This window comes from Pelodiscus sinensis, chromosome 6 (assembly GCF_049634645.1).
Source record: "Pelodiscus sinensis isolate JC-2024 chromosome 6, ASM4963464v1, whole genome shotgun sequence".
NCBI lineage: Eukaryota > Metazoa > Chordata > Testudines > Trionychidae > Pelodiscus > Pelodiscus sinensis.
This window is the reverse complement of record NC_134716.1, coordinates 107,934,149-107,946,450: the sequence shown is the minus strand read 5'-3', so window position 1 is coordinate 107,946,450 and position 12,302 is coordinate 107,934,149. Positions and strand designations below refer to the sequence as shown.

At 43.4% G+C, this 12,302-nt stretch overlaps 1 protein-coding gene across 3 annotated transcripts in view; it reads right to left on the bottom strand.

Moving 5' to 3' along the window:
* NPR3 (natriuretic peptide receptor 3) overlaps positions 1-7,960 on the bottom strand; it is a 67,440-nt gene extending 59,480 nt beyond the window's left edge. For 2 of the 3 annotated variants that reach the window (XM_025181393.2, XM_025181394.2), the window contains exon 1: positions 6,944-7,960. In XM_025181393.2, coding sequence (XP_025037178.1) covers positions 6,944-7,634 — 691 coding nt within the window. In that variant the 5' untranslated portion in view covers positions 7,635-7,960. The remainder of the gene's footprint in view (positions 1-6,943) is intronic. The other variant, XM_006116523.4, reaches the window with a different exon arrangement.
* Between the last annotated feature and the right edge of the window lie 4,342 nt (positions 7,961-12,302).

The window sequence follows — 12,302 nt, the reverse complement described above, 5'->3', positions numbered from 1 at the left end:
CATCTATTTTCATACAACCGATAAAGCTCAATCAAAATCATATTCAATTTTTCTTGTCAAAAGCACTTGTGCTCACATAAAAGAAGGTTGAAAGGAAACCAAATCTAGACTACATAATCCTTCCTCTTCCCACTCTTTTCTGGGTTTATTCCATTATATGAATAATGATCCAAATACATCCTTGGGGTAACCCTACACACGTCAGCGACATTCCACCAGGGACAGCTTGGTCCTAATGTCTTTAGTCAATTAGCATAATAATTTCCAGAGCAAACTATAACTTGTGAGTATTGAGATTCACTTACATGAAGAGGGAAAAGAAAAAGAATTCCTGCTTGGTATAGACTTTGGCATAGGAATTACTGAATCACTATCTACAAATACAACCTATGGGATCAAATTCTTTCTGAATTTACACCAGGAATGAATTTGGCACACTGTTCCTAATTGAAAAGGGGAGTGTTTTTTTCTCTTAAACACTTTCTAATTGCTCTCCCAGTCATCTCTTGACTTTTGCCTTCATAATTCACGTAAAATCCCCATCCTGTAAGTGAAACTGAAGTTATTTCCCCTGCCCTAGTTAATAATCATGACTAACAGGAATGAAGAGTGGAAAAAATTTCTCTTTAAAATGTGTTGATAGGTCATGGCTTGAGAGGTGATAAAGGAATGTACGGGGACTAATGCTCACTATTTTGATGTGGTTTTAGCACAGCAGGAATATATCAAAGATTACATTTTTAAAGTGTGCACAGGAAATACACCCACAAAATCCAAAGATAAATTGTGTGCATCACTTTTTTGCAAGCTTTTAAAAATGCAAATGAAGTAAAAATTTAACTTTTATTTGGGTTCGTATCTGTACACTACAAGAACATATTGTGGATTGTGTATTAAGAACAACTACTTCACTAGGAGAGTGGTAATGCACTGGAATATGTTACCTGTGGTGGTAGGGGTTGAATCTCAATCCTTAGAGGATTGGCAAAGCCCTAGCTGGGATAATTTTGTTGGGGTTGGTCCTATCAGTGTTCCCTGTAAGCTGTGTGCTTGGGCTACCACCCAGGAGAGATTCAGGTGCTACCAGCTGATAAGCAAAGCACCCTCAGCAGACAGTATTTTTCTATTGGAGGTGCACCTCTGTACATGCCTTGTGCACATAACAAAATTGATTCTGCACATGGAATAAAATTAGAGAGAACCTTGGTCCTGCTTTGAGGATGGAGTTGGACTAGATGACCTCTGGAGCTCTCTTACAACCCTAGTTTTCCATAGTTTTATGATATGACTAAATTCTTCAGCTTTCTTCAGTTTAAAATTTACTTATCAAAGTAATTCCCGTATTAGTATTTTGATCCTGCAAGCACTTATACAGTATTTAACAACATGGGCATGAGTAGATTTACTGAAATTAATGGGACTATAGGCCTCCCCACTATAAGTTGCCCCGGTATACATCCATTCCACACTAAAGTCATTGACACTTATAGGAACTGATGCATTATAAGTCCTTCCATTCCCTGCTCTGAAGTCGCGCAAAAAAAAACCCAACCCACCAATTTGTGCAAATGGAAGCCAGCTGCAGGAAAAAAATTCTCTGCTTTAAGTTGTTTCACTATAAGTCCAAGTTTTTGGAATGTATCTTGGACTTATAGTGAGGACGGCCTGTACTCACGTTTTTAAATTAAGCATGAGCTTAAGTTTAGCATCTGGGCCCTTAGCCAGCATTGTTAATAAATGCCTATAGCATTCTTCACAACTAAGTTTTGTTACACTAATTATTGCTGAATTGAAAGCATTAGCTGGTTGAGAAGATCTGAAAGAGCTTTTTAAATAAAAATCTTTGTAATGAACATTCAGTTTTCATTGGAATTGTTGTGAAGATAAGGTTTGGAAGAACCATTTCCAAAGGCTTAGATTAATGTTTGCCAAGATGACTTCCTTTTTCAACCATGGGATAGCTTTTAAAATATGTTGTGCTTCTGTATTAGAGTTTGTTCCTATCCAGGGCACATGGGATAATGTTACTACATGGACGGGATCCCAAATGGCACAGAACACAACCACTGCATGGCAACCCTGCTGATGCAGCTTTTCAGGTGTGCCAGCTGTGGAGAGCTAGATACACATGGCCGCCAGGTAGCAAAGAAGGTCCAAAAACATCTCCAGGAGTGTGCAAAGACAGGAGGGTGTACTCCTTGCTGTTATGGATGTGTGACACAGGAGACTGCAGGTACTGGAATTCTGATTTCCAAACTACAACTTTTTCAAAATTTTATGATGAAAATAGTGTGTTCAGAAAACTAAAATTCAATAACTCTTTAATGCAGACATTTAAGAATGACCGCATAAGCATGTTCTTAAAACATATGTGTAAACCCCACTGAAGTCAATCCCCGCTCCATTGTTATCAAAATGAACGGGGTTACCTGCATGAGTAAAATGAGTAGAATTTGAATCTATATCAAGATTTCAGTTGCTAATAAAAATACGAAAAAATAAGTAAAACAAAATAGTAACAATTGCAAGTGTAATCTTCTAATAAATTATAAAAAATTCCCCTTGGAAACACGAATAAATCTGAAGATAAATTAGTTGAAATGAGAATGCCACTCTCTTTGTTAAAATAAAATGTGTGCATGTGTGTGTATAGATATAGATATGTAAAAATCATGCATTTAAGAAGAGATTAGAAAAGAAATCAAGTTCCATTTACTACATCTGAACACTTTTCTTATCGAAACAGAATTATTGTTCTGTTAAGCATCAAGAAAACAAAGCAGAGATATAAACTTTTTTTAAATAAAAATGCTTATCTCTGGTTGTCTGTTTTATCTAGCTATCATTTGTTGCATCTTATTCATTCAGAAAAGCACTTAAGCTATTGCTTAAATTCTTATCTTTTCAACTTGAGCACTTGCTGAAGTGCTCTACTGAATGAAATATTAACATCTGCTGGTACCAAGGCAATTAACACATAGGCCCCATGACAGTGATGGGCAACCTGCATCTGGTATTCCATTGGAAGTTTGTGAGACATTTTGCTGATGTTCAACATCATCAGGCACAGCCCTCTCTCCCTCCCCCTCTCCCCAGCTCCCACTGGCCTCAGTTTGCCATTCCTGACCAATGGGAGTATGGGAAGCTGCAGCCCTCATTTCCCTGCGGCCCGTGATGCTTCATGCAGCCCGTGATGCTTCCCTCAGCCAAGGCTGGCCTTACCACGAGGCGAACTGAGGTGCCAGACTGTGGGGGAGGGCCCCACTAGGAGACAGAGTGTAGAAAATTGTGTCTGCTGCTGCTGCATATGTAGGTAGCAGAGCAGTACCACGAGAGGAGTAGAACAGGAAGAAGGCAGAATTGAGACCTTCCAAAGTTTTGTCCCAAGTGAGGGAGCATGGGGGTGTCATTTGAGCTCCTCGCTTCAGGTGCCAAAATGTTGTGGGCCGGACCTGCCCTCAGCTCCCATTGATCAGGAACAATAAACAGCAGACAGTGGGAGCTATGGGGAGGGGAGCATTCCAGTGGATGGTCTACCTCAGCAAAATGACTTGTGGCCCACCATTGGATTACCCTGATGCCCACCACTGCCCTGAGTTCAGGAAATTCATGCCAGTGTAACTAGACCAAAGTCCTAAAGCAGATACATACTCCCAATACAAATATATCATATGGAGTTATATGGAGCATGATTTGTATCTGTTTTGAGGGGGGGGAAAATCACTTCACTCAATAAAATTCTGTTAACTGGAGATTTTTAAAAATAGTTTGAAGTGCGTATTTTTAAATTTAAATCTCCAGTCAGTTTAGGGAGGGAGTTTCTTTAATTTGATCCACTGTTAACTAGTGCACAATGGATGCTTTGAATATTTTGACATGTTTCTGCTTTTTCTTGCTGATTTTTCTTTTCAACAATCAATTTAAAAAAAGTTAAGATTAGCATTGTCTGTACATAAATTAATAAGTAATTATTTCAGGTTTGCAATTGATCCAATGTATTCTAAATATATGGGTTATTATGTTTCAAGTTTTCTGTGATGAGATATAACCAATTCATTCCATCTAAAGGTGATTATTTTCAAGATGTTTTACAAGCCACGTCTCTCCCTGTTATTATGCTAACAGTTGGTGGCAATATTACTGTACACATGCAAGAGTTAGGAATTCACAAGTCCTCCTGTAGCTCCTTCCACAAAATGTTTGTGTTATTTATGCAATACTCAAGGGGGTTTCTAAATGAAGGGGGGGAGGAGGAGGAAATCTCCATGGTAAGACTTAGCAGGATAAGAGGAAAACTTCTTTGCCCAGTCTTTGAACATATTAAAAAAAACATGCAGGATAAGCAACAGATTGTTGTCCAATTGAAAATATGCTTTTTAGCAGATATGTGTGTTTTCTCTTATTAGTAGGGTTGCCAGGTGTCCAGTTTTGAACCGGACAGTCCAGTATTTAAGCTTTCTGTTCAGGAAACAAATTGAGAAAATAGAAATGTCCGGTATTTTCTAAATAAGATGTAATGTAGATTGTGTTGTAATGTCAAGTGTGTCCGGTATTTTTGTTGAAACCATCTGGCAACCCTACTTATTAGCAATGCACCTTGTTAAAAGAAATCTGATTTCTACTATAAAATAAAGAGCATCATAATACAGAAGGGTAAAATCTGAAGTACATGGTAATATTAAAATTGATTTTAATAGGGACAGGATTTCACTCAAAGGTGAAATCCTGATTTCATCTAAGTCAGTAGGAGTGCTAATGGATTCACTGGGAACAGAATCATGCCCCACCATGTTAAAATGTGACAGCTGATCAAAATATAATCCCTTTCAAATGTCCCCTCTCTCTCCCCATATTACCCGGTTTCAGTTACCCTTAACTGCATTAATTCCTGCTAATGAGGATGATTAACCAAAAATACTATACTTTCAAATGATGGGTCAAATTCAGCTTGGTGTAAGAAAGTGCAAGACTCAGTATTTAAATGTAACCTTAAAGGAACTATATGCCCACCTTAATTACTGTATGGCAAGTTCCCATAAAGTTCTAAGCAGGTTACTCAGAAACCACATGCAATTTTCATACTCAAATACACCACACAAGCATCCTATGTTTCTTTTACTCTTACGTTTAGATTATTTGGTCTGGTTATTTAGATTATTTGATTATTTATCTATTACTATGTTGTGTGTGTGAGAGAGACATAATATTGCTCAGTCAGTCTTCAAGTGCCTCAGACCAACAGGGAAATCTGCCCTTTGAGATGTCTCTGCATAACAGATGACATACATATGCAATGAGAAACACAGCAGAGCCAGTGTAAAGTTTCTGCAGTGTATATCCCACCCCCAACAACTTGCATAACTGGCTCCTTTGATAGCTACCATAGTGCTGAACTAAAACAACCTAAAAGCCATCAGTGTGAGACCTGAACGGAGGAAAACTTCCCGATCTGAATAAAAACAGGAAACGACACAAAAGATATGCCCTACTGATAGTGTGAGTGGTCGTTTGAAAGCACAAAATAGCCTAGAAAATTTCCTACTTATCTCGAAGTACAAGTAATATTTCTAATATGGACCGTGTTAAGTGAAGCCCTAGAAAAAAATCTGGCATGTCGTTTGCTATTATGTACCTGAGAAAACAACTAGTAGTACCCGCTTGTAAAACAGAAAAAGCAAAGACACGCGAAGAGCTAGCTGAAGAAAAGATACTCGAACATTTAGCTTCAACAGGAGATAAACAACCAAGCAATGCCTGACGGTTTAAATCGTTCTGGACCAATGTTGTTATCCCTTCCTGAGCATTTTCATAATCACAGTCGGGTTTATTCATCATTTCTTGCGCACAGTGGTTTGGATTTCAGATTACTCTGCCCCCGAGCCTTGATAAGCAACTCTGCTTTTATCAACTCACATGCATGTCTCTGTGTTACTTCCCCAGGAGTTTGCTTTGCTTTCAGACAGAGCCTCAATGTCAGCCCGGCTGAATGCAGCTACAAAGAACTGCATCACAGACCAGACACGCTGCCACGTATGTCCATGCACCTACGTCCCCTCTCCCCTAGTTCAGGTGCACAGGGCGAGAACAGCGCCGGAGACATGCAGCTCGCTGCACGCACTAGTTCCCAGGGAAGGGAGCTGGCGCGCGCTCCGGAGCCGTGTGTCTGAGCCGGCGTTACTCAAAGGGACTGTGAGTGAGCGCGTCCAGCAAGCCGCGGGCAGGACTGAATTCCGAGCGGCATGTTTTGCACGCTAGGACGCCCCTCAACGCCCCCTATGTGCAGGCAGTGCGCGTGGGAATGAAGCACTGTGGCACCCGGGCAGAGCAATCCCCGCGCAATGACTAGCCACAAAGGGGATTGGAAGACCATCCCCCTAATCCTCGCACAATGCTGCATCTTTCCTCCAACGGGGGCGGCCTGCGGTCCCAATTCCCGCAGGTCACGACCCGGCAGTGACTGGCTGCCCATGAAGATCTGCTCCACTACACCCCTGGGAGACGGATGTTCAACCCTCTTGACCCGCGCGCAGCCATGTACGCCAGGCGAGTCTCTGCGGACTCGGGTCCAACAGAGTCTCGCACCCGCTCGGAGCTGGTGCAAGGCGGCGGAGCCTGAGCCACAGCGCCTCCGCACGGCCACACAAGGGGGCTAAGCGCCTCCACCAGGCGCTTTCGGCGAGGCTGGCTCAAGGCTTGGGCAGGCAGCGCTTGGGCCAGGTTTTTATGGCGGGTGCCCGATGGGGGAAGGGGGCGATGATTTGGCCAAGGCTCCTCCAGCGGCGCCGGGGGGACTGGTTTGGAGAAAGTTCCCTCTGGAGGCGCTGGCGGGAGCTGGTGAGCGCAGAGGGGAACCGCCGGGCTATAGCCATGGCTGGCTCCTGCTCCAGCGGAGCGTGAGCGAGGGTTTCCCGCCGCAGATGCCCCGGGCCGACGGCTCACTCACCTCGCTCCCCGGCCTGGATGGAGCGCACGATCTCGTCCAGGTCCAAGTAGCGGCCGCTCTCGTCGAAGCTGTGCACGGCCATGTGGAACGCCTCCTCCTGGAAGACCACATGCACCCCCTCCATGGTGAAGTAGCAGTTGCGCTCCTGGTTGTTGTCGCTGTAGAGCAGCGTGGCCCGGCTCCACTTGTGGTGCCGGAAGAGGGCCAGGAACATCTCGCCCATCTTGGAGTAGGCGGGCGAGACGCGGATCAGGTGCGAGTACTCGCCCGTCTTGGTGCTGAAGCCAGTGGCCAGCGCCCCCGCCGAGATCATGGGCAGGTTCCAGTGCGAGGCCAGCCGAGCCACCGGGGCAGCCGCGTACTCGCAGACCGGCCCCAGCACCAGGTCCGGTTTCTGCTGCTTCAGGGCCACCAGGTCCACCAGGCTGAAGAGCGCCCGGTTGCCGCACTCGGAGTCCTCGTAGATGGTCTCGAAGCGGTAGCCCGGCAGGCAGGTCCCGTTCTCCTGCAGGCTCCGCACGGCGTACTCGATGCCTGGCTTGACCCTGGCCACGGAGAACAGGTAGGAGTTGTCCTTGGGCAGCAGCACCAGGACCCTGATCAGCTTCTCCTCCTCGGGGCTGCTGCTGCTTGCCAGGAGCATCCAAGCCGCCAGGACGCAGGGGAGGCTAAGTGAGAAGAAGGATGGCATTGTTTCAATAGCAGTGAGCTCCCTCCCCCCTCTCGCTGCTGCCTCCGAGTCCCCCTGGGTGCCCTGCACAGAACAAGAAAGTGCTACCAACCTCTTCCCCCTGCACACTTTAATACAGGGATCAAACGCCTGGGGTGAGAGGCAGCTGCTGGGCTCTCGCTCCGTTGTTGGGTGGCTTATTTTTAAGGGTGTTTTTCAGGTTAACTGGCCCAGCAACTTGCTAATGGTGGGGCATCTTCCTCCCCACGCGCTGCCTCCTTCCTGATCTTATTGATCCTCCCTGGTCTATAGCCCTGTGTTTAAATAGTGTGGGAGCCAACGCGCCTGTTGCCACACATGGCGCTGCGAGGCCGGGTTTGTGTTTGGGGAGGAGCCGTTCATTAACATTCCTGCAGGGCTGATCCGCCCCTCCGCCCTCCTCCCCCCCAAGAAAATCCCGACTCCCCCCAGCCCGCCACCCCTCTTCCTGTACCCAGCCAGCCGTCCATCCCGTCCGGGAGCGCTCTGATGAGCTGTGACTGCAAATAGGGGAGCAAGGGGAGAGGTGCGGAGGCAACGAAACAAATCGTTCTCCCCCTTTGCAATGCGGACTTTGGATATCCCTGCACCCCCATCGTGCGCGTGTCCCATCAGGGCGTGTAAAAGACGCGTTTAAAATCCGGACCTGGGGATGCGGCGAGCGCGAGTAACACGCACGAAGTTGGCTCGTAATGCTGTAGTAACTGTGGATGGGAAGCGGCTGGGCCAGTGCAAGAGGCAGCCAGCCTGTCCCGGAGCTAAAGCAAAGCACCGGCGTTTAGTAGCGCTGCTCTCCGGACTGCGAGCTGCCCTCCGAATGAATTAATCCCCCAGCCCCACCAATAAAAGATCCTGTCATGCAACAGCAGCCCCCGCTGGAAGTGGCAGAGTGGCTGTGAGAAATGCTCTGGGCAAAAGCACCCTGCAGCTGTTCTGCAGCAAGGGAAGGTAGCGGTCAGCTAGTCAGCGGTCCTGCTGGGATCAGCACAGGACCTGGAAGGAAGAGGACATAGTAGCTGCTTTCCTTGGGCCCCCAGGCAGGATCCCAGACAGAGCAGTATTATAGTGGGCAGTTTGGTACTGCGCTCAGCGTGCCACATGGGCTCCGGCTGAGTGGTACCTTAGTGCGAGAGCGCACCCATTGCCACGAGTGGAGCAACTCCTCGTGGTAGAACAACTCAGCCCCAGAGTGGGTGACGAGCGTACGGGCTACTTCCTGTATTTCACTGGCAGTTCCATGGGAATCAGTGGAGTAGCAATGTGAGTAAAGCTTGCAGTATCTGCCCCTAAATTAACATGTGCTAATTGTGCCCTTGTTTCTGGGGTTGTGTGGGAGAGAAAGCCCTGCTACTTGTCACAGCTTTCTTGGGGAGAAGCATAATTGAAACACTAGCATCCAGGGATTCCCAGAGGATAGATCTAAGAGGCTCACTAGGGTCAGGGAGTAGGTAGGATTTTGGATGTGACCCACAAACTATCCAGCAGAACTGGTCGGCAGCATGAGAAGCAAACTGCCTCCTTTAAAATGATGTAAATACCCCCACTCCATGAAACCGAGGAGATCTGGGAAACATTGTGCCACTCTGAGACAGTGCCCCATGGTGTAACCCTTAGAACAGTTCTGCATTACCCCTCCTTAGGAGCTTAATAGACACAGTTTAATTCCGCAGAAGACTTTGTGTGCCCCAGGAAATAAAGTGTCTAACTAAAAGCAAAACTTGTTTTTCACTTATATTATTTCATATAACGAACTTGTATTTACTGTTCAGAGAATTGCTTATTTAACACTATGCTTTGGTGTGAAAAATTCCCTTAAGTAGTTTGGACACCACTGTCTGACTAATTTACTTAGCTGTTGTCCATGGTAGAAAAAAACAACAATCTTGTTTTTAATATGTATTGCTAGCAAAGAACTATAACTTTTGGAACTGCCACTTGCAAATGGATGATTTTTTTCTGAATAAGAAACCTTTCTCAACACTAAATATTGAAAAGAATTAAAATGATATAGTGAAGGAAGATAGGAACAGAGTGGAGAGGAGAACTAACTGCATTTATCACTTGTAAATGCGAGATCTCTGTGATTCTGCATATTTCATATTGGTCAGTGGTCCTTGTCTGCACGCACAGAGTAATACTGCATAATGTTACATTTTATACTTATTAGGAGAGGCCCCAGGTTATACTGGTGGGTGAGTGAACTGCTTCTAACCTTACAGGAGGGGTCTGTTTAGCTCAGGGTTGAGGTCATTGTCAGGGCAATGTCTATAAACAAATTGTTGCTGCCTTACTGTACAGAGTGCAAATTGGAGACTTTGGTTCCTAGTGGAATCCAGCTGTTTGTCTTTGAGAGCAGTGAAGTCTGAATTAAACACAGGAGGAAACTACAAATGCTTGTAAAGCAATTAAACTAAGCAATGGAATTAAAAATGCCCAATCACATTATTTTATTTCCTGTGCACAGCAACTAAACAAAAATTAAACTAGGATATTTTTCTGGAATATTTATCAAATGGAGATTAGCCAAAAATAAGATGCAGAAGTTCTAGGAGAAGCAACTTGCCTGGAAGATATACATTTCAAGTAATTATGTGATTACTTAATTTGGTTTCAGAATGGTTTTTAAGTTAAATGGGTACATCTGTTCCAATGAAGATAATTTTGTATGCTGCATTGCCAGCCCCTGCTTTCCATTGACCCCACATGTCTGTTTATGACACTGCAACCTGGCAACATCTCTTAGTTTTTTTTGTTCAAAATTTGTCTTTCATTTGTGTGTGCTGCTTTTTGTCTGAGAGCATAAACTGTGCCAATATGGAAGAGATAAGAAGCAAACAAATCACAAGTCAGCCATCCTAATTTATTTTAACTACTCCTCAGGGAATATAAGGTACTAAGTATACAGGACAAAAATGATAAAAAGAAGACTGGAAAATACCAGTTGCTAATAGAAGCTTGAAGGCCAGTTTTGATATATAGATGCAGATTTGGATTTAGGCCTGCCCCAACCTGCAACTCTTATGCACTTGAGCATTGCCATTCAATCTAGTGGATATCTGCTTTAATAAACATTTCTGGATCAGATCCTTAAAGCACCAGGATCTTTTGGAGCCCAAAGTGTATGTATAACAATTTATTGTTGATCCAAATTGCATCTATCATTTAATCCACCTTCTCATGAGTAAAAATACAGTATGGCCACAAATATTTTCCAGGGCTATAAATCTAAGATTGCTTTCTCATGAGCAAACATAAGTAATTTCAGCTACATACACAATTGTTAAGAGGAAAATCTTGTACAGTCCTGAATCTTTTGTCAGGCAACATGCCCATTGGCTACAATAAGAATGAAGATTTCAGAATCTGTCCCTTTAGGATTAAGATAATTATGAAATGGTATTTTCCTCCCAAAATAGCATGCATACCAATCAAGAGTAGAGTCACTGTTCCAACACAAAGCATTACAGTAAATTGTACTTTTTATTCTGGAAGGCTTAATTCCTAAATTAAAGTTCCAGATAACATTAAGAACAGTTTATGAAGCCTCATCTAGTTTAAGAAAGTTCTTCTTGGGGGAGGGTTTGATGAAAACACAGTACCCCCTAGAGGTTGAAAAGATGAAAGAACTTAATACTGTCTGCTGTGCAAATAATTTCCTACTTTTTCAATTTTTAAATTCTTTCCCTGTTTTCCTATGCAGTTTTTATTTTATTTTGTTGTTATATTGTATATTATGGATGTGCTATTGATTCATTATATATCTCAGTGTATCTTTTTCATGTTTTTGTACATAATGTTAAGTGAAATGCAACCAAGCTTTTAAATGAAGATACTACAGCATGAAATTTCATGAAGGACAAAACTCATAACAAAAAATTAAATTAAACAAATTAATATAAGATCTTCTTTAATGTTTTTTCTTTTGTTATTGAAATACATAAAGGAAATTCACCAACAATGAGTGATGTATATTAGGGCCAAAGAGGATATATTAGAAAACCTAGTTTAATAATACAAAAATAATAATTAATAATGAATAACGTTTTGGTTCTGTGGTGACTTCTATGTGCAGATCCCAAGTACCTGGCAGATTAACAAATTAAACTTCACTGTACACCAAGCCTATTTGAAAGATAAGTAAATATAATTAGTTCAGTTTTACAGATGGGGAAACAGAAGGGTTAAGGGGATTGATTATGGCCACACTAAAGGTCTGAGATAGATCATGGGAAAGAACTTGGATCATCTTCCTCCAGTGCTGGATCTTAACCTGTGTCCATTAAAGTATGAGTTCTCAGCTGGTAGATCACAAACAGGTGTTCGGGGTTTATACCTATCCTACTTCCTTATTTGCTAAATGGGGAGCGGAGACAGAGTAGTCCCAGCTACATGGGAGAAAGCTTCCAGGGGTGTATAAAAGGGTATCACAATATGGAAAAGGTTGGGAGAACCACTGAACGAGTCTATTTGGTATTTTCAGAGCTTTTGTTTTAGCATTTTTGAGTGTCAAGAGCAAATATTTTGTCCCAGGAATTCTTCTCTTGAGCAAGTTAAATATGTATCATGCTTTAATCACCTGTATGTATATGAAACCCCAGATATGTTATGCACTTGTTTCAACAATACAAAGTAATATTGACAAAATGAGCA